We start from the raw sequence: 27,849 nt of genomic DNA, 5'->3' as shown, positions 1-27,849 counted from the left end.
TAAAATTCATTTACTGAGTTTATACATGAAAGTGTTACAAACAAAGCTTTACGTGCATACTTAACTATATCCTTACAAACTTTCGTATAGGATTAGTAAGAAGTATGTTGTTAAACTGTCGACTAATTTTCATCTTTACTAACAAATTCGAAGTATGCTTCTTTATATAGGTACTTTTTAAACTTTCTAATTCAAGAAAGAGGCGGATTTCAAAAATTTCATGGTAATTATTTCCGTCCAAATTCTTAATCCAAATTCTATGAACATACGTATTTTTCTGGTTAATTCTGAATGATATCATTTATATATAATTTTCCTTTTATTTTTATTACTTACGATAAATATAAAAGCAAATAGCATTTATCAAAATAAATAAGCAATAGTAGCTGATAAGTATAAGCAATAATACTTATCAGCCTATTTATATTTAAACTACAAAGAATGAACAACACGTCTCACTCAAATCCTTCCTTATTGAAGACATTTTCCCGAACTGCGACTTTCCCACACAATGGCCAGGGTATCGTGCGCTCGTCTCCTATTGTCGTCCCCTGCTTCATCATTACCTTGACAGAAAACACGTAACTGGCGGACTTATCACATACTACGAATAGAATTCCCAATAAATTTACATAAAAAATCTGTGAAACAAACAACACAATCAAATTACTGGTAAATTATTTTAGATCGCATAGTTAGTTAAGAGCGAATGTCCTGTGATTGGATTCAAAGGCCTACATTCAAGCAAAACATATTAATGTATTAACTACTCAGAAGAATGACCAACACGTCTTTACTCCATTATGAAGATATTTTCCCCGAACTGCGACTTTCCCGCACAATGGGCAGGGTATCGTGAGCTCGTCGCCTATTGTCGTCCCCTGCTTTATCATTACCCTGACAGAAAGCACTTACCTCAACAATGATGCCATTTCCGCGCTCGCGACGGTCGCGTCGTTTGTCAGTGTTGCTATGATAAGGATTGACAATCACTACATTTTAGGGTTCCGCAATGAAATGGCAAGGATGGTATCCGTCCGTATCGTACGTTAAATTGCAGCTTGAATAATTTTGAGAACTTTTATCTAATTCTAATAGTTACATGTATGGATTCATGGCAGCACAATTATCTAATGGCAGGATTTATTTTTGCAGTAGGAGTGCGCTCGCAACGTATGGTTTGATAGCTTTTTTTTTAATTATTTGGTGGTATTTTAAATAGTTTATTGTTTATTCCATTATATACATATTTTGTGAAAATTTCTTAAACTTTGCAGTAAGACATCGTGAAAATTGTTTGATTTAAGAAAAAATTCAATATAATAGTAAGTAGTACGACATACCTACCTAGTTGATTAGGTATAGGATAATTTCAATAATGGAACAAAACGCTTTCTTCACGGGTCCGACTCACACTTGGTCGGTTTTCTATTTAAAAATCGCAGCCTAAACGTGGCTAATAATTAGCCTTTTAGTTCGTTTGTTAGTAAAAAATATTTTGTACTAAAATATATAATTAGATTAACTATTTACTAAGTAACACCTAGCCTGGCGGAAGATCTTCCCTTTGGTGGCGGTCGAGCCGAATCATCGCTCCCGCTACATATTTATTAAGTAAGTCTTTTTGTGGTAGGTAGTTTATTTACCTAAATTATATAGTACAAATAATTATTATCTCACAGTTAAACTTAAGTACTTACCTGAAATCGAAAAATAAAACAAATTTTGAACTTCCTTATTTCAAGAATTTAAGTAGCATTTCAATAGGTTTGTTAAAAACAAGTGAGCTGGAAGTTTCTATTGTTTAATTCCGTCTTCCTGAAAATAATAGACAATGATGGCTTCTCTTGTAGAATTTCTTTGTAAATAAAATGTCTTGCACTCAACTTCAGCCGTTTGCGGAATAATTCGAGCAGATAATGGCGCGGGAAACATTGTTTTAGATTTTTTTGCTGAGCATTGAAAATAACCAAAATTAACAATTTCAATTAACTTATAGGTAATACCGTAAAACCGCCGCATCGAAGTAAAATTGGTTACCTAGTCATGAAAGAGGATATCTCCAACAATGTACGCTGATATGCTGAGAAGAAAGGCACACCTTCCTACATAAATATGTACTTATATCACGACTTTTGTCCCTTACAGGCAGAGCCATCTGTAACAAGACTTGAATGCCACGAGAGCTTCAGCAATAAAGATTTATAGCCAAAAGCTTAAAAGAACAGGAGTTAAAAAGCGTTTCCCTTGATTGACTTTTACAAACTTCGTAAAAAAATAAAACTTCGTAAAAACGGCAGGCTACAAACTTCCGAGCCAAGATGTAACCACTGAGCAAGACTTAACTAACTAAGTTTAATATCATTAATGCCTTGAACTCAAATTAACTCTATTGCAATACTAAAGTTTCGGAGAAAACCCGAATAAGTGAACAAAACTTTTCTAAGATGCTTTAATTCCTTTGAAGGCTTTGATGTTAAATCATCAATTTGATTTGCAAAGTTTCTGTTAAATGAGGTTAGGTGCTTTATTCTCGATAACTCAATTCCTTTGTTGCTTTAATATTCATGCAAACATAATGAAACCACAAATTAAATGTACTAATGAAATATCTTTAAAACTAGGTTATTTCCGTGTAAAACGAAAAACCTCATTGATTTCTTGTTCCCTAATAATATTTCAATTGAGTGATTTTACATACATATCTAATCTATATTAACCTTTTAAGTTTCATCAAAATCAGACCGGTTCAAAAGTTGTCGCATTATGAACATACACAGGTACAAAAAATTTATTTTCGCCCTAAGTTGATTTGTTTACTGCTGTACTTTGCTCGCTCGGAAAATAAATACAGTAAGAACTAAGAACAGTCGATATATCGTCGACATACAGACATACATATAATCACATTGATATCCCTTGCGGGATAGACAGAGCCAACAGTCTTGAGAAGACTATAGAATAGAATAGATTTATTTTCAAAATTGGAAACTTATTGACGTGTCATCATTCAAATCTAATTATAACTACCGCTTCCAAAGCGCATGTGAAGAAGAAGCGGAACAAACTACACTGCAGCATTTTCACCGGACTCACTAAGAGTACTGTATATGAGAATTAATAAAAGTACTGGATTTTTCACATTATGAAATCAGACAGGAACAATTACATATGTAAAAATAAAACTAAAATATTATTAAGCAATTGTGGCGACATCTCTACGCCACTCGTCACAACATCCAATCTCACAACTAATGTCAATCATTGCGAAGAAATTGATGCGCTCAACCAATAGCAGCGAAGAACCTAAATCGCGATTTCAGAAATCTCACGGATTGGAGCTATATATACAACCTCCGACGCAACATCGTCGGAGCCGCGGTTCCCCAGGCATAACACCTAGCCTGGCGGAAGATCTTCCCTTTGGTGGCGGTCGAGCCGGATCATCGCTCCCGCTACATTGGTGACCCCGACGTGATTGGAAGCAACCTTCTCCATCTTCATCAACTCCCAATCCTCAGCATTACTCCTCACTCTGCAAGCAGTCTCACAGCAAGCCAGCAACTGGGTATCGCAGCAGGTCCATCGCAGCCAACGCAACGAGCTTCCTGGTCCTGTCTCCACCCGCACTCACTCTCATCGACTTCAGCGACCGACGCATCTATCGCAGCCCACGCCTGGATCTCTTCGACGGCCGCTCTTCTCTCCAGCGTGGCAGCTCTGCACGATTTCTTCCGGCGCCAACGAGCCGAACCATCGCTCCCGCTACACAATAAACGATCGGCAGTTCATCATTACATCATTGCCTAAAATAAAGAGAAAAGGGTCACCTGACTACTCAATAACTGGCTGTCAATAAAAACGTCACTGTCTTTAAACTGGCAATGACAGATTGTCATTCTTGTCATCCATCATCATTTCGCTTTCCCGATGATTTGAACAATTTACAAGTTTTACATTTATTGTTTGTAAATTTCAATACAACCAAAAAACAAAATGATGTCTGCTGAAAATTCACCTACAAAGCCTTCACGATCACCCAGCGTGATAGAGTCGGTCGAAGACTTTGAGAATCAAGTTTGTAAAGTTTTTTCATCTTTTACAACGCCTACTTTTTCGTGTTTCTCAGAATATTAAATTTATGTCGTTTGTTTTTTAGGACACACTACTAAAACATGTTGATATCTCAATTGTGGAGTCAGAGAAACGTGCTAATGGTACGCTTCACGTCCGGGACCATTACACGGTCTATCTAATCGATCTGAAGTAAGTGGCTTCATTTCATTGTTTTCATAGCCAATTATAGCTGCGTTGTCGGCCTATTAACATTATCATATGCTGTTTCGGGTATGCTAATGTGTGGCATACTTACTTGTTATATATCTTATATTGTGTACATAATATTTGTTTTATGTAGATTAAATAAAATCTGTGTCTTTTCTGGCCAATTAACTTTTCATCCTATCCTAAAGTGTATCTAACACTTAACTAAATGAGAAACGCCATAACATATGGATTGTGTATCAGAAATTAAAGAGCAAGCAACAGATAATAAAACCTTTACATAACCTTTTACTGCCATGTAAGGTGTCACTTAATTTATATACACCATATATACCAATTTATATTATACTGTATCAATACTTTAACAAAATAAACTTCCAGAGTAACAGACCCAGAGTACAAACTAGTGCAATCAAAAATCAGCACAATATGGAGGCGATACACAGAATTTGAGCAGATCCATGATTACCTGCAAGTCACTTACCCACATGTAGTCATACCACCCCTGCCTGAGAAAAGAGTAAGTTGTCTTTGTTGCAATATATGAAAAGAAATACTTACTGGGAATTTAGTCACAAAACTGCCACTATGCCAGTGGGCATGTTAACTGTTCCTTATGTTATGAGAGAAACTAGATATTTTACATAGATTAGAAATCAACAAGATTTTGCGAGGATTTTGAGTATTTCATTAGAGGCTACAGATAATGTGCACATTCATTGATAAAGCCAGCTGCTTACTATCAGGCAAGTAATTATTGTAAAAACATAGATTCCAAAATAATAACCAATCAATATGGCAATAAGTGGTACAAACTTTTGTATAAGAGAAAAGGCAAAGTTAGAAACACTGGAAAATAATTTTATAGACCATTCAATGAGCTGTGTCAAGCACCAACCAAGCTCTCTCACAAAGCAATGCTAATAATATAAAGCAGGCCTTGTCTATGGTCAGTGGGATTGTTAGAAGTGGTAAAAGTTCCTAGAAACTTAGAAGTATACATGGTATTATTTTCAGGTGCTTTATGCATGGAGGAAATCAGACACAACTGATCCTGAATTTGTGGAGCGGAGACGCGCTGGGCTGGAGAATTTCCTGATGCGTGTAGCCTCCCATCCCCGGCTTTGTTTTGATGATCAGTTCATCAACTTCCTGCAGCAAGAGCATGGTTGGCGGGAAACTATCACAGATAGTGGTACAGTTTGATTTTAATTGTTTGATTTTTAGACATTAGCCAATATGCTTTTACATGTATTTGACGTGACGATGGTAGATGAAATCAATAAGGTTTATGAACAACTGACTTTGGTTTAGTTCTGTAATTAGCTATTGTCATCACTACATGAACTAAAATATAAAAAATTATGCAACATCCATTTTAAATTTCTTGTGATATTTTTATGTAGGTATATCTCTTTTCCAGGATACAGATTACAAGCAGAAAACAAGTTAAAATCTCTCTCAGTATCGATTAGGCTGAAAAAGCCAGATCCAGAGATAGAAAGTGTCAAAAATTATGGAAAGCAATTAGAAACTAACTTAGGAAATTTTCTTTACACAAGGTGGGTCCAATAAATACGACATATTCTTTTATTTATTCAGAGAGAACATAGGAATCTACGGGAAGCTATCTTCACCCGTATCCATATCATCATTTTAAAAATAAAAATATCCAAAACATGTATTTAACTTTGTTTCAGGTCTAAAATTATAGAAAAGAATTATGCCTTATGTAAGCTTCATGCCAACTACGGCAAATTGTTTAGTGAATGGAGTGTGATCGAGAAAGAGATGGGAGATGGTTTGCAAAAAGCAGGACACTACTTTGGTGAGTCCAACATTCATAGAACTTCTTACACAACAATGTGAAACAAAATTTGTACTCAGATAACTGGATGTGTAACATGATCCAATATGAGTCAGGTACTCTTGCAAAGATTGTGGAGGTCGGATGGGAGTTGCTTCGTGTTAAACCAGGATTTACTTAGATCATGGGCAAATGCGGACTCTGAAGCATGGAGTCTGCCTAAAAAGCTCTAGAAAGGTGAGGAAGGAACTGCTAATTAAAGATGATCATGCTGTAAACGTGTTTTAATCAGATCAAATCATTTATTATATCTTTTAAAATTAACCTTTCAAATCCACAGATTCAATAGCGGACAGCATAGACTCCGTAGCGGAAGATGAAGAACAACTGGCCGATCAGCTCAAAGAATATCTCTTCTATGCCAGCTCGTTGCAACAACTGTGCAGTAACCACGAGGCGTTGCAACGCGCGTTGGAGAATGCTCATGATACGCTCAATAACAGGTATTTTAATCCATACTAATATTATAAAGGGAAAAGATTTGTATTGGATGGGTTTTGACGAAATTTGGCACAGATATTTATCTAATTCTCTATTCCGTTATAAGCCAACTAGCTAACTTAAAACTAAACTAACTTAAAAAAAGCTAAATTAAAACCAACTAGCTAACTAAATGCCCTTGAGTCTTGTTATTGTGAGCCCTGTCAACCCCCTCTTTCTCATCTTGCCGATTTCCCAATTGCACCTTCCGCCTATACTTCGAGGTCTGTGGTTCACTTTCCTCCTTTTTTCGATGTCTTTCGTTCCATACTATTGTATATCATCTTTCGCGACGACAAGCCGGGATTTCTACGGCCTGCCCATTTTGCCTGAGCCCGGAACAGGCGACATAGTCCTGTCTTTGCCGAGTGAAATAAATACATGTGGTTACCATTCCAGGATAGCAGAGAGAACCAGAGCGGCGGCCGGCAAATCCGGGATAATGTCCCGCTTGTTCGGGACCACCGACCCGGACATAGTGCGCGATCAGACTACGCGCGCGCTCGACGCTAAGATACAGTCCGACAAGGAGGCGATTGAGAAGGCTAGGCGAGACCTTGAGTAAGTATTTATATGTTTGTACTAGCGTTGCGGAACTACCGATAGTTTTACTACATAGATTTGAGCTCAAAAATCATCTGCAATACTGATAGGCACTAGTTTGTCCCTACAAATGGTTTGGCTAACCAATTTATTTAACAGAATGTGGACTACACCAGGTCATGGTTATAAGTATCACAGGAGTGGTGCACTGCTCTATGTTTATGCTTTAAATATCTCATATGTCCGTTTAGTGTCCCTAATGTGTTTTCTAGTCTCCGAAGCAACCAAACTGTATATAGGAGTCCAGTCAACGTTTTCTTCTCCAAAAGATTAATTATGACGCTCGATTTTCCTTCACCTACTTTCATCATCTTTCTTAGCTCCGCAAGTTCTTTTTCTCTAAAATGTATACCTTATATATATATTTCTTGTTCTTATAGTCAGTATATTTACAGGGATTTTACAAAGAAGGCTTTAGTGGAAATCGAGCACTTTCAAAAACAGAAAGATAAGGACCTCCACGAATCGCTTGTAGGTTTCATCACACTCCAAGTCAAGGCTGCGAAAAAGGTAATACTAATATTATTTATATGTTAGTTGTCTGAAATGGCATTAGCAGAAACAAAAATGAATTTGTTTCTTTGTTTGTTTGTAAACTCTTTATTGCACATAAAAAGAAATGTAACAAAAATAGAACAGTCATTGGATATTGAAGAATATGTACAATGGCGGACTTATCCCAATCGGGATTTCTTCCAGTCAACCAAAGTTTGCCTAAGTTTAACATAAGACAATTAATGATATTCATACAAAATTAACCGCTTTAGCGGTGAAAAAGTAACAAAGAGACAAATTTTCACATTAAAATATGAATTGAAATAAGCTTTAGCTGTGTGGATATATTGTGATTGAAAAATTACAAATTGACATATTTTTTAGAACCTTCAAGCGTGGACGCAGATAAAGGAATGCCTTCAGAACATGCCCTGAACATAGCCCGGCCTCCGGCCATCGTTTGTACCTATAGTAGGTTAATCTAAAAACTTCTAGCCGTAGTATTTTTATATCTCACTTTGTAGTTAGAATTTTTATGAAGTTATTAGTTTGTAAAGGTATTTCTTAATGTCGAGTTCATGTGGAATTCTATTTATTCCACTGCGTCTCATTCTTAATGGTGTGATAAGAAAAACACTGATGGGAATAGAATGTCACTTTCTAGTAGGATTGTTAGAAAGAGACGCAAATAGTAATAGTAATTAGAGTTTATTTATTTAATTTTTTAATAATTTTTGCATAGCTCTTGTTATCGTGTAACACAGTTTAACTAACGCGTGCCGCCACGATCTGCCTGTTAAAAAAATGAAAAACATTTAAAGATGCCTTCACAAATGTATTAAAACGTGCATAGGCTTAAACTAAGCAGTGTACAATTTTTATAAACCTATCGGAATACGTGATAGGTTCTGTTTTACAAAATTTTGTATTAAAATTCAGTTAAATAATTTTGTTAATTACAATCCACATGTCGAAAATTAAAGGGCATTGAACTTTATCGTTCGTCTTTGTCTTTAATTTACTCTTCTATAATATTCACTAAAGCGGTAGTTTAATTTTATTATTAATCTTTCCGCCTCACTATTGGACAAAGACTTCTCTTTCATTTAATTTATCTTAATCTACAGTAAAAATTTACTTATTATGAAAATAACCTACGCGTGTTTTGTAAGCAATAAAAATATTACCTAAATAAAAAATATACCGGTTTTTTTTTTTCGAAAAAATGGTAAAATATTATGTGCTACAACAACTTACTACAGCAAATTTTATAAGTATACAAAGATTGGCGATTCTTTTAAAGCAATTCAATTTAAAATCTGAATTATAATTTTAATACTTACAAACCACTGTTCATTGAGATGTTAAAATAATTTGGAATTTTCCTTATTGACATTTCAGCTCTTCAAAATATCTTAATCAGTATATCTCAGTATACTAAGATTGTTCATTCCTTATCATATCGTAAGTATTATCAATATTTTTTTATATTATTTAAAGATGTAATTATATATTTCGTGACCAAATATAGCGTAAAATCATAGCGAATGCGTTCCAAAAAGTTGAAATGTATTTTAATAGCTACATAGAAATATTACAGATTGTAATACAAACTTAATTGGTCGAATTCTTAAATCCCTAATCCTATGGAGACAAGACTGAAATTAGTCAAAATTACTCCAATTGTTTCTACTATCTAAGCCTGAATGTGTATAATTATATAATTGTAATATAATATAATCCACACTCAAGCTTTAAAATTTTCACAGTCAAAAAATAGTTACGAATAACTAGTCCCATTTATTATATAGCCTTTTTATGAAACTAATTTCATATGTTTACCTTTATTATGAGCCTGACAAGAAAAAATAAGAGCATTGCTTTATAAAGCCGAAAAATATTGGCATATACTTTGGTATTTTGTTTGAATTGTATAAAATTCTTTGATATCTGATGCCTTCGCCAGGTTATTTAACTTTATTCACCTAGCCCACACCTGGATGAACAAAGTTTTAGTGTTTTTATTTTATAACTGCTTGTTACCACAAATCACGATAAAGTAATCTAGTAGTACTCTATACTATATATATACTAGTAAATATATAAAAAAATTAGGCTCCTCTCCATAGAGGTGAAGGGCCAACTGGAACTAACGCTAGGAGGATGCTGATTACGATGGATATGGTGTATACCTACCCTGCGGAGATTCTTGTCAGGCTTAACAAGCTTTTATTATGGCTAAAATACTCAACTGTGATGTAAAGACCAACTCAATTCGTCGCAAGACTTTGTATAAATTGTAAATGTATAATAGATTGCTAATATATTTCTATTAATTTAGCAAGTTCTTGAGTTAATCTATTTATTTCTGTTGATTTAATTTAATATTTATTGCGAAGTGTTAAGTTGTAGTTTGCAATAAACATCAACACTTTGTATTGTGTCGTTTTATTTATTGTTTTAAGCTCGGCCTTTTTTCACATCAATTCCAGTGGGGCTATTCCCGAACAAGGTGTATGTCTCATCTTTCCTCTTGTATCTGAGATTAACCGAAAATGTAGAGTAGCAGGGTACCCTGCAGGATAAAATTTTGAGTCGCTCTGAATTTCCCATCGCCTGTAGTGACGGTATGGACTGACCCTAATAGTTAAATGGACTTTATTCTAATTATATTGAAATATTTGATTTGCAACAATAAGTTTATAAAGAAGCCTTTACCCTTAACTCTTAACAGTGACCTTGTGAAGTGGTTACTATAGCATTAGCTGTCTTTATTCATCACGTCACACCGGCCGCGTGGCCGTTCGCACGCTTTAATTGATGTAATCCGCCTTGGTTATATCGATTTCATGTATCTTTAACTGTTCTTTTTCATTCGTAGCCTGATAAGGAATTTCAGTATTCAAGAGACAGCTTAACTTTTAGTACCTGTCAATAGGAGATTTTGTCTTCATGGGGGTGTAAAATCCTCGGTTAGCAAGTATTTTAACGGTCCTGCTTTGAAGAGAAGACCTCAAAATAGCCAACATCACCGGATGACTCGACGAACGAACTGATTCAAAAATATAAATCAACTTTCTAGCACATTAGAGTATCACTTATACGAGTTGATGCGCAAGAGTTTTTGTGATGTCATAAGACCTACGTTTTATAACATCACAAAAACTCCTGCTCTTACGGTGAGGGAAAACATCATGAGGATGGATCCAATACGGGTTAGGTTTACCTAAAAAGGTTGTGTAGGTCAGATGGGAGTCGCTTCGTGTAAAAATCTGACTTACCCAATCTGGGATCCGTAGTCAAAGGCTTACCCCGGGCTTCTCTCTCTGAGAGGCGAGGATGCAACCGGGACTAAAGAGTTTGACCAAATGTAATCAAAAATGTCAGTTGTCTCTTGAAATAAGTTTTGATGAATATTTTATTAAGAAGGTACTTAACCACAGCAGAATCCGCCGGTACATATCTTATGAATTCGCATAAAAGAATAACTGAAAAAGAATATGTACAGAAGAATCCAAATAAGTCCTCGTATTGTCATAAGTAACAATATATTGCCGGTCCCTTGAGAGTCTTAAAATCTGTTTCTATTTGGCAATACGTTGTTTATTACAGGTAAAACTCATCTTGTTACGTATTAAGGTTAATTTGCTAACCGCAAACAAACAGTTGATGGCACCTGCCTTAGACATCAATAATTCCGTGAGCCATGTCACAGCCGGCAATCGATGGGAAATGGGTCACTCACGAACACATTCGATCAACACGTCATACCGCGTTAACCCAGTAAAAAATACTAGTAGTTTTCACAATAAACTTTCCCGCCTTTGTTTGAAATTGAAGTTCTAATTTCAGAGACAAAAATTTAAATTTTGTTTCTATTTTTAATATTATTTTTATTTTTTATTGCCAAGAAACCTAAATATGAAGCACCAGCAGGTTAGCGTAGACTACTGGTCTATGGGGAAGGCTATGGTGGTGTATGGAGCATTGACTATATTGTGTTGGGTGATGCTGCGGCTTTTCAACACAGTTTTCACACTGCCAAGGAGGTTGCGAGCTCAGCACGAAAATGTTCAGGAAACTTTGAAGGAACTTCAGGTAAGACTTGGCGCAGCGGCAGTACGCTTGTCTGTGAGACCAGAGGTCCCGGGTTCGAATCCCGGTCAGGGCATGATGAGAAAAGAACTTTTTCTGATTGGCCTGGGTCTTGGATGTTTATGTATATAAGTATTTATTGTAAAATATAGTATCGTTGAGTTAGTATCTCGTAACACAAGTCTCGAACTTACTTCGAGGCTAACTCAATCTGTGTAATTTGTCCCGTATATATATATAAGACTTATTGCACAGGTTTGAAAAAAACAATGACCAACTGTTTGAAATGAACCTAGAAATTACCTATACCAATGGAAATCCCACACCACTTTCTTATACTTACTTTATTACTTTTACAAAGTTACCTACCTCTTTCACGAAGTCACGAGATCCTGAGATCTTGAATAGGAAAGGGAAATCTAACCTTGATTTACGATTACACATTCAGTTACAACATTTTCGCTTACCGTAACTTACATAACCCAGATAAGAGTAAGTACTTGCATAACCCAGGAACTTAGAAAGTACTTGTTCTTTGTGTAATGAGCCCGATAATAATAAAACTTAGGTACCAGATTCCTATGATTTAACCTTTGAATAAAATAATTTCTGACTCATTGCAAGTGCAACCCATATCATGACGGCATCTATATGATGCATGTTACCTATTCTTATGTTCTTCGTACACAGTCACTTAGTCATTTGATAAATCATTCAATATGTAAAGGTGCTACAAAATTTTACTGGAAAATGTATGATCGTACAAAGTTGGGTCATGAAAACTTGTTTGTTACACAAAAAAAAATACGGAAAGATAATAATGGTTTATGTAGCAGTTTTTTTTAAAGTAAGCTAAACATACTGTCCTCTTTTTACATTCATAATCAGACACCTGTGATAATAAAATGAAGCAAATTAATATCTATGTATATGTAATTAAAACTCGCCCGTTTTCTGTAAGGAGCAAGCGCAAAGCCCAAACCGTCTAGAAACTTGAAATTTAGCATGTAAGTTCCTTATGTGGTTTAGGAGTGCACTAAGAGAGGATTTCCCATGGGAACGGAAGGTAACACCGGATTTTGACGGACGGAGCGGTGGGCGCTTTTCCTTAGTATACCAAGTTTACCTAGCCGTTTATATTACCTACTCGAATTAACTAATAACTTATCTGAAATAATTTGTAACACAGTTTTCATGGACTCATGTAGGGCACACAATTTTATTAGTATATCAGAATTTGACAACATGCCTATACTACCAACAGCCAGAACATTGTGTCAATCAACTACCTAGTCTGTAATAATAATTACGCTCGTCACGTTATTTTCTTCGCGATTGACTTTATACGAGTACTAGCGACACGCCACGGCTTCACTCGGGTAGCATTTATACATACTTATTAATCTTCCTCTCGAATAACTTTGTTTACAAAAATTTTGATATAGACGTGATTATATGTATGTATGTATGTAAAAAAATGTATTAAAATCCATTGTGTAGTTTTAAAGATCTAAGCATACATACAAACACTGACAGGCGCGGGAAGCGACTTTGCCCTATACTATGTACTGGATAAACTAAGTAGTATTGTTTTATATTCTTTAGTTATAAAGTTACCTGCATATTAGTGTATCATATATTTTATATATAACGTTTTATAATATATTTTATGCTACTGCACCTATCTTATCTATGAATCGCACATAACATATTAGATAACTCCCTATATCCAAACTCCAAGCATAGATATAGCCTATCTATCTAGTTAATTACCGGAACCACTTACCTTTTAAATTGCCGACCTAAAAAAGGTGTGTTATAAGTGTTGAGTGACTCTCGATCTACCCTTTACAATCCCAGATTTGTTTATTTATTTATTTATTTATTCACAAACTTTATACTTATCCTAACAGTATTACACTAATGCGATAAGTATACTTACAATGATTCACATTAAATAATAATAAAAAAGAAACAAAATAAAAACAATGTACCTAATTCCAAAATATAGTACCGAAATGTGATCTGATATGGAACAGCAAGCGTTGTTAAGAACATACATACATATAATCACGTCTTTATTTCTTACGGAGTAGACAGGGCCAATAGTCTCACAAAGACTGATAGGCCACGGTCAGCTGTATGGCCTAAAGATAGAATTGAGATTCAAATAGTGACACGTTGCTAGCGCATCGCCTAAAAGAAGCATATAATCAAATATGTAGTCCTAAAAGAAGTATATAATCATATAGACATGATTAATTATATGTATGTATGTAGATCATATGCTATAAGTACATTAAAAACTTACCTATGGCTAAAAACTCCTGTTTCAGTATCGAAACATTGACCGCAATATCAATATTGAATGTACTTATCATTTTTGTATTGTGATAACATATCATAGTCCTTGAAGATAAAATTCAGTGATTTTACCTTTGTTTTAACATGAAATGTACAATGTACTTGTGTAATTCAATTATTTTGCAACGTGTGAACATCGCCATGATGTCCCAACGAACCAGGGATGACAATGTCAGGTGATTACCCAAGGCTGACCACCATGATCCATTACATGATACACGAAGTTAACTGAGTTTAGCGTGGCAAACGAGCCTTCTTATAAGACTGCCAAAGTGACAACTTTCTGTCGGACAAACAGTAGAGCGTAGACTAGCTTAGATTTTGGTTGTCTACTTAATGCTTATCTCTAGTCTTCTCTTACGATATCTGCACTATAGATTTAGAACTACGGAAATGGCACTCCGATATCAAATATAATGCTAACCATTATTTTTGTAATACCTATTTCAGAAACGGTTCCCTGACCTGAACATAACTGAAGAAGAGTTGAAAGAAGCTGAAAAAGAACTGGAGGCATTGACAAAAGAAGAAGAATCCGCGGAAATCAAGGATAAAGAGGAAACTTCTCAGATAGAGGACAAAAAAACTATTTAATACTCCTTTTAAAAATTTCGTTCATACTATTAGGTCAGTCAGTACAAAAATATTTTTCCTTTAATTGCCTTTATGATTTGGCCAAATCGTAAAAAAGATCACCATCATGTTACATAAATCTGCAGCATGGAAAGGTTTTTGGGAATTCCCGTTTAAGCGAAACCCTAGGCCAAAGCACGTAAATATATACTTAAGAGTGTCGTAGAAGTAGCCTTGTAATCAATCCTTAAAATATTTAAGTGCACTTGGTTTAGGTAAGTATATTTCATATTTTTTTATGTAACTTAAAGCAATACCATACATACATGGGTATTCCTAGATAAGTAGGTATTTAAAAAATACGATAATTTCAAATTTCAATGTAAAAATACACTACTTTGTATCCATTTTTTCTTAATCGTACCTTGATCGTGCCTAATATTAGTGATGTCTTTGAAATTAAAAGTATTTTTCAATAAAGGCATTTTATACTATTTTGTGACTGACTTGAAATTTGATTCGTATAGCATAGACTCAGAGCATAGAATGAACTTGACGGTTTTTTTTGTTGAAGGGTGGGTTACCGAAGGTTACTGTGAAAGAAATCGAAGAACATTAATAATTAGATTAGATAATATGATCTAAAATGAACGTTACTAACTTTTCAGGACAATAAGATTTCTCGATTTCATTACAAGAATTTTTCATGCATTAGAATCTTAACAAACCATCCCCGAAATAATTCCAAATTTTCATAAATATTTTTTTTGAAATGATGCTCAACATATTCAAATCTCATGTACATACCTACACTAAGCTACAATGACAAAATGAAATAAGCAAATCGTCATCTCATAAAAAAAAATTACCTACCTATGAATACCTTACTAGGTACCGAAGTATTCGTTTTTCTAAATGATAGCCCCAGATAGATACCGAAGTAAATTTCCTCTACTTAATCCTTGTCTATCTTAATTTCCGCAGCGCTAAGTTCATTCAAGATATCAATCCCAAACCCCTTCCTCAGTTCCCTTCCCCTCGGTAGATGGCGCTGTAACATAAAAGGCGTGGTTAACACCCTTAGCTTTCTCCCTATACGCAATATTGATCGCTATTCGTAAATAAGCATTGTTATCAGTAAAATTCGTCAATATATTTTTTTCTACATGTTATTATCAGTGCCAGATAGTGTTACCGCTGTTGGTAAACTGTTAGAACAATGTTATTCAGTTGATTATATGCGTTGCGTTGAACGAGACGCGTTTGTGATAATTGTTGGTGATGTATTATGAATGGACAGTGAATTAGGTTTTATGTATAGTGTTTTGGATGACGCTGACACGATGACTAGATCCTGCTATCGACCTTTGGTTCCTAGGTCCTCGCATGCGTCCCTGGATAACCGGGATATCGGGTGAGTCCTTTTGTCAACTAAGGTTAAGGCTATACGCCGGGGCGTTTGTTTACAAGTATTATAAAATTTTACGGAAAATAACAGAATATACATTTTAAAATTTTGAACGTAATTGTAAATTGATTATAGGCATCCGTATTATCGTTGATAGTTCGTTACAGCTAGATAATTTTCTTCTTTTTTCTTAGTACATACCACGATACCAGATGTAAAAGGTAAATGTTTGAAAGCTGTACTCAGGCCCCGAAGCATAGTGGAGGACACAATATTTTCATCCTCTTTTTTGGCAGTATTAAACTAATGAATAAATCCGATTTCCCCCCTTGCGGGTCATTGTCACAGGCAGACTCCGGTTCCCTTTCCAAGGATGGGCAATCAAGACGAATGCCAAGACAATTATGATGAAATAATCAACTAAATGTGTTCACGAAGCTCGTTATTTCTGCATTTATAGGTTGAAAAGATATGTACAAGGTATATAATATAGATACAAAAATCTTTTACCCTTACGACGCAAACAATCCCAACAAACAAGACACAAAGTCCACATTTCGGAATTCCTATTGATAAATATTAAAACTTCTATTTGAATAAAATAAATACATGCACTATTATAAACGTAAACGAATCACTATATATAACGTAACGTGACCAATCGGACTTTTAAATACGAGTAACACTGATAAGAAATGCCACTAGTTAAAAATAAATAAAATGGTTCTGTATACTTTATAAAAATAAGTAGACATTTATAATAAGAAAAATACCTAATGGAGAATATAACTGTACTGAAAAACATCTGTTTACCATATGCCGAGCTATTGTCAACCTTATGATAAGGGAAGACAGGTTTTTATCAAAAGACTTTCAAACACTTGCAAAGTCTCACGACCAGTTGAATGTATGTCGTAATAATATTTACTCTTCGTCTTGAATGAATATTTCTAAAAGTAGATTCCTTTATACTTACGTCGGTATTACCTTTTAGTGTCTCCCCGGGCCATCCGTAACAATTAAATAAAACTTTTAATACTGCACTGCGTTTATTGTGACCGAATATATGTATAATAAAATAATTCAATATTATGGAAAGGCACACTCTTACATGAAAGAGGCAAAAAGGAAGGAAGAATGCTTTTTTAATGTTGCCAGCCTGTATGTTCCGGTGCATAAACAAACAAAAAAGTAATTCTATTATTTATGGATTCAACACACCTTTTAGGTAGGTACGTTTTGTCACCACAGGGTATTTACAATATTATTCACATTACTTTTTATAGAGAAGATATCCACCAGATAGTGATAATACTTTGTGAAAAGCGTCGGTGGTCGAATTGATAAGGTGCCCAGTTGAAATGAGTATGGCTCAAAAAGGGCACAGGTTCCATTCTAACTTCGACCATGAAGTACATTAGTTTGATAACTAACCAATGCTCTAGCGGTGAGGGAAATCATCGTGAGAAAACCTGCACATTCATGAAACTGGATGTGTAGCCATATGATCCAATAAGGTTAGGTTTACCTGAAAAGGTTACGGAGGTCAGACGGGAATCGCTTCGTGTAAAAACCTGACTCACCCAATCCAGGATCCGTAGTCAAAGGCATACCACGATCTCCTCTCCAGAGTGATAAGGATGCAACCGGGACTAAAGCCAGGAGGAAGGAGGAGTGAAAACTCTTTGTGATAAAATGGGGTCCAAGAAAACCTGCGTGCCAATAAAACTGAAATGCAGCAGACCAAACAGAGTAGGAATATAAATGTAGGAAAACGGACCCCAGGTCCCAAAGGACAGTGGCAAAGACTTTATCTGTGCAGGTTGAGAAGCAACAGGCACACTATTTTTCTTCTTCGCTCCCAGACCACACTATTTGTTTGTCGAATTTCACCGAAATCCGTCGAGCCTCAACTCGTTCCGTGCGTTAAATGATGTCAATCGCCTTTATTCAGTAGTTTTTTGATCTTTATTTCGTTCTTATGGTTGGATTGGCAGATAATAGCCTGTCACATGAACTTGTTGTACCTTGTACCTTTGTTTGAATTTTAAAAGTGCAGTATTTAAGTAAAGAATTGTTATTATGTAACTAACTTTGGGCAATAAATAATTCCCATGCATGGTGATAAGCCTTCCTTTACTGAAGTCCATTTCTATCTGTGTGTTCCTTTAGATATCAACTTATAATTCCGATGTACAGAAGCAAATCGTACCTACTTCTTTGTGATGCAAAGATTTGTTTTGCACATATCTATTTGTAAACTAATATTCCACCGAATGACACATGATATCACACAATGAATGAGTGCAACCTGCACACAATGCTTGTAAAAATATTTCTTTTCAAGGTATTAATTACAATAGTTACGTAAACAAGCCCGCTCTACCGTTGAAAAATATATGTATTCTATATTAAAGTCGGTTACGGCGAGAGAAAACATAGTAAATCGTGAGGAACACCTACACAAAAGAAAAACGGCAACTCTGATTCGAATTAGGTTCACATGACAATATTTTTGGATTCAGACCAAGAGTGGCTTCGTGTAAAAATCTGACTTAACCATTTTAAGATCGTGGTTATATAGGACTCCTTTCCGAGAAATATTCAAATTTCGAAGACGGCTTGTTGTTCAGTTATAGTTTTAGTCTGTATGAAGCGGAACCTGACTAATCTAAATTATTCATCAGCTAAACTTATTTAAGTTAACCTCAAACTAAAAATATGTCGGGAATGTATCTGTTTCAGTTTTAACTAGAAAAGCATGCCTTATATGTCTACAAGCTGATCTCATTAAGACTGAAAATAGCAGTAAGGGCAATTTTAATTGTACTTAATAAAAACTTTGCCAACAGCTAATCCTCTGATAAGCCGATGCTAGTAGCAGTTGAAGCAAACATACTAATTGTAGACGACACTGATACTACTAATTAGTAATGTATTAGTAAGCGACACGTGTCAATAGATACCTATCTAAGATCATCCTACACATGTAGATGACGATAGAGAGGTTGGTCGATTCACGAAAATATTTATTTGATTTAAAATCATAGCGCAAACAAGTGGTTACCCGATGGCGCTATAATCAATTCCATACAAATTCGCTTCCGAATTCGAGATTACGACGTGCTCAATTCGTTTGATCGAGAATGTAAACGCGAATTTGTCTTGGTGTTTTTCGACTGCCCTAGGCCAAAATAGTAGTTTTAAAGGATTGGCGTATAAACTTGAGATTCTTCTCCTAGGCGATGGGCTAGTAACCTGTCACTATTTGAATCTCAATTCTATCATGACCTGTCAGTCTTTACAATACTATTTGTTTGTATGTATGGATTTCAACTATCGACTAATCCATATAAGATTTTACTTTTGTACTCGATAAACTCGCCAAACCACTCGAACAGTAGGAATCAGGGAGGTTCATTTGAAACTGTGTTTATTTACGCAGCAATACTTTATCTACTTGCATGTGGTATATGTGTGATATCAATATTATTGCATGGACTGATTGTAGTAACGTCATGTTTCACCGTGACCTGGAGATAGTGGGTTCGTACGTTAAACATACTAGGTAGTAGGTATGTTTAACGTACAAACCCACTAGTTTCATGAAATTGAAACTTGGGGTAATTTCATGAGATATCCTGCCTTATAATATTTTGTGTGGTTCCCGGCACCTGGCACGACCACTCCATCTCTTTCCCATGGATGTCGTAAAATGCGACTAAGGGATAGGCTTACAAACTTGTGATTCTTTTTTTTAGGCGATGGGCTAACAACCTGTCACTATTTGAATCTCAATCCTATCATTAAGCCAAATAGCTAAACGTGGCCGATCAGTCTTTTCAAGACTGTTGGCTCTATCTACCCCACAAGGGATATAGACGTGACCATGACCATATGTATGTATGTATGTATGTATCCTGTGGGGTATAGAAAGCCTACATCTTTCCACTTACTACGATCCATGCATACTTCTTTCGCTTTATCCACATTCATAACCCTCTTCATGCAAGCTCGTTGGTTTCGGATACTGTTAACCAGATCTTTTGTCAGAACGTAGCCGATTTGATTAAAGTAAGTTCATATATAGGCCTTCTTACTCCAACGATCTCATTCACACTATATTTAATTCCAATTCCTTCTGTTAATGCACCCGTAATCCGCAGAATGCCAAATTTCAGTTGAAAATCTCTGGACCTAACGGTTCGGGCTGTGCGTTGATCTATCAGTCAATAAGTTAGTGAATATAAATAAATAAATTTTAATCATTACATATATAAATTTTCTTTGTTTCCTACATTTTGGATTAAAACAAAAACCTTTATGTATTATCTGTAAATGCGTAGTAAATCGTGTATAGTCGAAGGTTATGTTGAATCATTTACACTTCCTAAAGTATAAAACATTGTCTGTGATTGCGAGTCTGAACTGGAAATGTTAATAAATTGTGTTATATTAGTGCTTAATATGGCACTAATTATAAGTAGTATAAAGTAAATAGTACTTATATAATAAAAAAAAATCCAAAATGTAAATCTAACTTAAAACCTTATAATGTAAGAAACACAAAGGTTAATTATTTAATTGAGTGTTCGACTATATGTAAGTATTTATATTTTACTTATTTGATAATTCTAGAAGACAATCCTGCTATGTTTGTTTACTTGACATATTTGATTTAACTAATTATAACCTAACAGAGCATTCTGGTGCTTCAGATAAAAAACAATCATTGATATGACAAATTATTTGTAAATACGTATTTTTCCGTCTCTTGTTGATACAAAATCTTCAATGTTATCACTGTCTCTGAATACCATCATAAAGCCGTACAGCTCAACGTGGCTTTTAGTCTTGTATGTGTCTGAACTTTGTCAATCACTTAAGGGTTAAATATGTGATGAGAGTTTGTTTGTTTGAACGCGCTAATCTCAGGAACTACTGGTTCGCATTGAAAAAATATTTTTGTGTTGCATAGACCATTTACCGAGGAAGGCATTAGGCTATTTAACATCACGCAACTTTTAGGAGCGAAGAAATAATGGAAAATGTGAAAATAAAAACGGGGAAATTATTCATCGTTGAGGGCGTCAATGATGCCCAAAACAACTTTTCCACGCGGACGAAGTCGCAGGCACAGCTAGTTATTCATAATTTTACACTGATTATTTCCTGAAAGCCCACAAGGGCAGACTACACGCAATAATCCCTGCGCCCATCCCAACAAGTTGCCCCACAAATGCTCCTTAATCCTCAACACACATCACATTCTCACCTTATCGTGCATATAATTTAAGCGTAATCATCAAAGTAGGTCTCGCATTATGTCGAAATGAAATTATCCCTTATCAGGGTCTGACACAATCCCGGATTGGGATTATTGCCCTTAATGACGGTTTCGGGTTATTGAGCTTTGTTTGATTTTGTTTCCTAAGTAGAACAAAGTAAAACAAAATTATATGAAAAATTGTTCTTGTTTTTGTAATAATCGCTTGGAAATTGATTCAACAAACATTCATTTTAAACTTTAGTAAGAAGAAATTTGAAATATCTGATAGTGGTAGGTATTTCGTTTAGTTTGTTAATTTGAATATAGGTATACATATCGCAAAAATCAGTAAATTTTGTGCGTTCCATAAGTATCCATTATCTATAAAACAAAATACTTCTGTAATAAATTAATGGTTAAGTATTTATTGCACATTAAAATAATTCATTGTAAGAAATAATAAATAGGGGTTACAATTTTAAAAGTTCACTCGTCAGTATCAACGGTCGAATGGCTACGATCGGCTACGAACGCTACGCATATGATTAAAGTATATCTTTTGTAGCACTGACTAGAATCGTAGCAATTTCGTAGAACGCTATTTTGGGCACTTAAAAAAATTGCGAAGTAGTTTTATCCTATACGTTTTTAAGTTTCTTGTTACCATTACAACAGTTTCAAGATGTTATTGAAATATTTTGGTACAGTTGCAATACGTCCCTTTCGCAAAATGTCATTTGATTTTGAAAGCAAAATTATTTATTAAAATTAAGTATATTATTAGAGAAATTATGATATTATAATTTATCTGAATATAATTTTTTTTTGTTCGAAGTATGTGCTGTATAATCACTACATAGTATAAAACAAAGTCGCTATTTCAGTCTGTTTGTCTGTATGCTTAAATCTTTAAAATTACGCAACGGATTTTGATGCGGTTTTTTGTAACAGGTAGAGTGATTCAAGAGGAAGGTATTTATGTATAATTTTTTCCGAATTTTGCACCCGTGCGAAGCCGGGGCGGGTCCCTAGTTGAATATAATTCAGCTTTTTCTGTTTCTTCCTCATTCTCCTGCCGCTTTCAAATCTTTTTCGCAGCTATACATATTTATTGCGATAATTTGCCGATTAATTTGGTAAATGCCATAAAACAGTTTTGTGACGTCACTGAAAGGTTATCTTAAGTTACCCAAGTGATTGACTTATTTATGACTGTATAAATTTAATAGGCTCTTATCAAGTTATATTTATATTAGCTATCTGCCTTCTCTACTATTAATAAATGTTCTTATCAAAGTTGTAATTTTCTTTAATGTGTTTTCTTCAATTTCTCAAAAGTTTATGTCCTTAATTTAATTAATAGTGTAACATCATAAGTGAGAATTAAAAAATCATCTTAAATAAGTATATGACGCAAAGGTTTAATCTGACTTATAAAACATTTAATCTGACATTTTTAATTTAACACCAGTGCATATAAATTCTAGCACTTTTTGAGCGTACGTTTTGGTAAAAGTTTATTCCATTACGTAGACAGTAGGTCTCATAAGACAGACCTTAGATTAAATTAAGGTGCCGTGTAGTGGAGCATCAGTTACAAATTCTTTGAACACAAAATAAGGTCGTAAGGTCGCCTTTTCGTCTCGCCATTTGCGAAAGGTCGAATTACATTATTTGGCTTTGTTAGCCTTTTCGGGTTTTATTAATTTTACCGCGCTTTTATATAATAAAATCGAAGAAAAATATAAGATAAAAAAAGCATAAGGCGAAATTCTTATTTCTGTATTCTCATTTGAACATCAATAATTTAGAACAACAAAAAAAAACACGAACCCCTAGACATTTTTGTGAAAGTTCAGATCAAGCGTATTTGGTGCGAGGTTGCATGAAGAGAGTTATAAATGTGAATGAAGAATAAGGAAAGGAGGATAGCAACTTTGAAATAGGCGTTATAATTATGTAGGTATTTAAACTACTAACTATTTTGTAAATCACCGGACACAGTACAGCTGGAATACTTGGGACATTTAACGAAGAGTCACGAGTATCCAGTCCTTCAATCAAACCATCATTGATAACAAAATTGAGGGAAAGAGCCTTTTCCTTTCCCAGTCAACAGAAGGAAATCTTCTCGCTCGCTGATCTCAAGATGTCAATATTTCCGAATCAGTACGACACCCTGTGTCGTGCAGCGAGCCGAGAGTGCATGTGGCCTTGATGATTGCCAACCTTCTTAAGAAGACGACACCATAAGAAGAAGAATGTTCAGCTTAGCCAAAAGTCATAACTTAGATAAACAAACGTACTTATTAAACCATTACTATTAGTATTAAACAATATCAATTCTACCATTTAGCCAAATAGCTGAACGTGGCCATTCAGCCTTTTCAAGACTATTGGCTCTGTCTACCCCGCAAGGGATATAGACGTGACCATATGTATGTATGTTCTATTAGTAACTTTACATAAACTGCAGTTAATAATTAATTAATAATTTTAGTGCTTACTAAAATATCCTAGGACTACTTTAGTCAAACAACGTTGAACTCATTAGCGGAGAGAACTTAAGCGGAAAGCTGTGGAGACCGGCGTCAAGCTCGCTTTAAGCACAGAGCCGCTCGTTATAAAGCACCTCACTTTATTTTAAGCTTTTGTTATATTTTTAACTCATTTTAATTAAGAACGCGTATTTTTAACTTTTATATACGTATAGTATATTTGTTACTTGTAGAATTAAGTATAGGCATAAACAACGTGTAAGCACGTGTTGTAAAAAGATTTGCAAGGTACTATATACCTAGTATCTGCCTACCCCAAGAACGCGTGATTTATGGTTTCTATATATGGGTTATCTGCCTATCCCGCCTTATACAACAGCTCTATCCATACTTTAATCATAAAGAGAAGTTTATCTATTTTTTGTAACAACACTACTGAACCCATTTAAGATGCTGTTTGGATCAGACACAGATAGCCTTCTGGAGTAATCAACAATTTTTTTTCTGGAAATTCCCATGTGAGCAAAGCCAAGCGCAAAAACTAGTAAGTTAATATTCCTGTTACTTCAGGTTCGTGTTACGTACGCTGACTGTGTTGGCACTCCTCGCCCAGACCCCATTCCATGTCGACTGACCTACTTCCATCTTTTGCTGTTAGCTGTATTTTGTAATGCGAGATGTTTGACCTCTTATGTGTACAAAAGAGTTACTTTTATCAAATAAACTTTAATAGATATACTTCTAAAGCAGCCAAACAAAAAACAGTTAGTACTTCTACTTCAATACTGCAATTAGCTACATACAAGCATACAAGACGACCCTATTCTTTTTTCTATTAGTGCCGGGAACCATACGGCGCTATAATGACAATGACAGTAATCAAATAAATATGAAACCACTCCAGCATCCAGAGGCTATAAACAGGTAAATTTGGACGAGGACCAAGTCCCAAGGCTGCTTGGGGCGGCTCCAATACACTAAATCTGAAACCGCAGCTGTTATCAACTAGGCATTCAACTATATTACTCGTATGTTATTTACTTGTATTGTTGGCATGATATTGCAAATTATAAGAGCGGAAAACAATTCGGTTTTAGGATTTTAATTAAAAATTTTAATAAGTACTACAGATATTTACCTTTTGATGGCATTCTACTTTTGTGTTATTTATTTGTATCCTGCCATAATAAGAAACATGATTTGTCATTTGAAAAAGAAATACTTACGAACCTCCACCACTATGATGCTGAGACGCTTAACGATATGAAGGATTTCTGTACTGAATCCCCTAAATGTACCTTACCAGCAGCAGCTAACTTTAGCTCACTGTCACTCACTTCCTTTTCTTTACTTTTTTGTCATTTACGAAGACTTAACAGGAAAACAAAAAAAGTGGTATGTGTCCTGGTCATGGTCGTATCTTAACCCCGGGCCCCTCTTCATATAAATAAATATATACAGGACAAATTACACTAATTGAGTTAGCCTCGAAGTAAGTTCGAGAATTGTGTTACGAGATACTAACTCAACGATATTATATTTTAAAATAAATACTTATATAGATAAACATCCAAGACCACCAGGCCAATCAGAAAAAGTTCTTTTCTCATCATACTCTGGCCGGGATTCGAACCCGGGACCTCCGGTGTCACAGACAAACGAACTACCGCTGCGCCACAGAGGCCGTCATAGAATTGACGATGAAACTGAAACTAACGCCATGACAATGAATCCTGATAAGAGTACATTGAACTCTTGCCCTTGAAAATGACCCTTTTCCACAAAAAATGGTAATGGCAACACCCGGGTCCCTATAAATTTAACCCATTAGGGACGCAAATAGCTCGGGTAAGGTATCGCGGGAATAATTAGTGTAACCGGAAATAATGGCTTAGGAAGTAATGATAGAAATAAATTTGACTATAATAATTATATTATTATAATTACATTCTATTCTAAGTATAATTTAATATTGTGAAGTTGACGTTGTTGATGAAAATGCTGCAGTGCAGTTTGTTACCGCTTCTTCTGCACTGACGCCTTGGAAGCGGCAGTAAACTTAGTTTTTAAGTAATTTATTTGACGTCAACCAAGTTGTTAAACCATACGACAATTATTAAGCGATATAATAATATCCTATAATAATGAATAAAAATTTTGAATTTTGAATTTGAATATAAATTATTTAATACAAATCGAGCCAAAGTAAAGAGGACAATGAATAGCTGATTGACTGATAGTTTACCAACAGATCCACTGGGTCTAGAGATTTGAAATTTGGCCTGTGGGTACCATAACCATCTTCAGTGCACCCCTAGATGCACTTAAGATAATCCGAAATATCAATTAGCGGTATTTTCAGTTCAACGCGGGCACGCTAACGGAGTCGCGGGCGTACTGTACATGATAATAATCCACGTTGACACACACATAGGTACCGGAGCGCGAAATGGCGTTTTCTAGTTCCTTATATTGTCAAAGGAAATTTATAAAATCAGCTGTAAGTAAACGACTCTTTTAACTTCTGACCTTTAGCTTCAAAATAGAAATTTTCAAACGAGTTTCCGCAAAGGTTATCTTAAATTTAATCAACCCTCGTTTGTATGCAAATGCAGGCAATCTTATCGAGTATCGTGATTCTCAAGTATCGTCGAGATGAGATATTTTGATACGAAACTGGTATGATTTATAATCTGTGTCTATCAAAGGCCCATGGATACATAATTTCATTCATATAATTAAATTTAAAATAAATGACACTATTTATGAGGAAGGATTGGTACTTAGAAATTTTAGTAGCCCATATCATCTAATGCGAATGAAGCTGTATGTTCCATAATAAATATATCTACCTGTGTAGATCCCGTATTATACAACCCCAAATTACTGGCATACATCCAAACGCTGCGAAGCTCAAAACATATGATTTGTGAGGCTTCGTGATATACTATCTAGGGTTACGAACTTATAACCTCGGTTCTAATAATATCTTCTTGTTAACTAGGTCTTTCATGACAAGTGGAGTGACATTATTCGTTCAATCCTTAAAATTACAATTTTGATGTTCTTTTGTTTATTGCCCTTCAATAAGAAGTAGCGGAAAGCCAAGACTAAATATTAAAAAAAAAATCTCAATATATGGGACAGAGCAGACACTTACTATAAAAGACAAAATCTGGAAGCGAGGGTTACTTTCTCCTTATTACATTTGTAGTTGCACTATCGAAAATTTATTATTTTGGAAGAAATCGCTCTTATTGACAAACTGAGGAGACAATACTAGCTTCCATCCGCAGCTTCGCCCGTGCTAATTTAGCACCACCCACAAAAGGAGTAGGTTTTTCGCAAATTACTGGAATTATAGTTTGTACCGAGTTGAAAGATATCCCTTGTCCTTCTCCAGACTCAAATTTCAATTAGTTTGGTAGAGATAACACGTGAAGAGGCAACAAACAAACTAAGGTACTTCCGCTTATATAATTTAAATGCGTCGGCATAATGCAATGTTCCTCTGCCATTCTTGTAGTGCAATAAAAAGTTATTGTATCGTATTCGATTACATATCAAACAAACGAAAATTTACAATCATTCTTAACGTTTCACCAATTTTCAGAAATACTAAAATAATATGAAATTTTTTATCAAACGCTCTCAATGTGATTGGAATAAAATTGGATATGCTAGAAATCGCGAACTTAATGCAAAAAAAAAGACACGTTTGTGGAAAAACAGGACTCAATATATCGCACTATTGTCCCTTACGGCGAAAACATAACCAACAGTCTCATTATTATTGAAAGGCCTCGTTCAGGTGGATGGCCAGATAAATATCGGGAACTGTAACTCAACATCCAAAATATTTTAAATTAATAATAATACAATATAATATTTATCGAATGACTATCATTTACAT

At 35.0% G+C, this 27,849-nt stretch overlaps 3 protein-coding genes across 5 annotated transcripts in view; all 3 read left to right on the top strand.

The window, feature by feature from the left end:
• The first annotated feature begins 3,897 nt into the window (after positions 1–3,897).
• Positions 3,898–10,167, top strand: LOC106142927 (sorting nexin-4). The gene is made up of 10 exons (XM_013344881.2): positions 3,898–4,077; positions 4,160–4,266; positions 4,666–4,804; positions 5,302–5,479; positions 5,708–5,846; positions 5,985–6,112; positions 6,432–6,594; positions 7,031–7,192; positions 7,630–7,744; positions 8,114–10,167. Exons 1-10 carry the CDS (start codon positions 3,997–3,999, stop codon positions 8,162–8,164), a joined length of 1,263 nt encoding a protein of 420 aa, XP_013200335.2. The 5' UTR covers positions 3,898–3,996; the 3' UTR covers positions 8,165–10,167.
• A 1,369-nt stretch (positions 10,168–11,536) lies between these two features.
• Positions 11,537–14,995, top strand: LOC106142843 (uncharacterized). 3 transcript variants are annotated; one of them, XM_013344754.2, is made up of 2 exons: positions 11,537–11,827; positions 14,639–14,995. In XM_013344754.2, the coding sequence occupies exons 1-2, from the start codon at positions 11,651–11,653 to the stop codon at positions 14,780–14,782; spliced, it is 321 nt and encodes a 106-aa protein (XP_013200208.1). In that variant the 5' UTR covers positions 11,537–11,650; the 3' UTR covers positions 14,783–14,995. The 3 variants fall into 3 exon arrangements, 1 of the variants encoding a protein (XP_013200208.1); XR_009657002.1 differs by lacking the exon at positions 11,537–11,827 and adding an exon at positions 12,543–12,890 and having other exon boundaries at positions 14,639–14,765; XR_009657003.1 differs by lacking the exon at positions 11,537–11,827 and adding an exon at positions 14,241–14,364 and having other exon boundaries at positions 14,639–14,769.
• A 982-nt stretch (positions 14,996–15,977) lies between these two features.
• LOC106142912 (uncharacterized) overlaps positions 15,978–27,849 on the top strand; it is a 62,916-nt gene continuing 51,044 nt past the window's right edge. Inside the window, exon 1 of the mRNA XM_013344856.2 lies at positions 15,978–16,175. Coding sequence (XP_013200310.1) covers positions 16,054–16,175 — 122 coding nt within the window. The 5' untranslated portion in view covers positions 15,978–16,053. The remainder of the gene's footprint in view (positions 16,176–27,849) is intronic.

This window comes from Amyelois transitella, chromosome 9 (assembly GCF_032362555.1).
Source record: "Amyelois transitella isolate CPQ chromosome 9, ilAmyTran1.1, whole genome shotgun sequence".
NCBI lineage: Eukaryota > Metazoa > Arthropoda > Insecta > Lepidoptera > Pyralidae > Amyelois > Amyelois transitella.
This window is presented reverse-complemented; position numbering and strand designations above follow the sequence as displayed.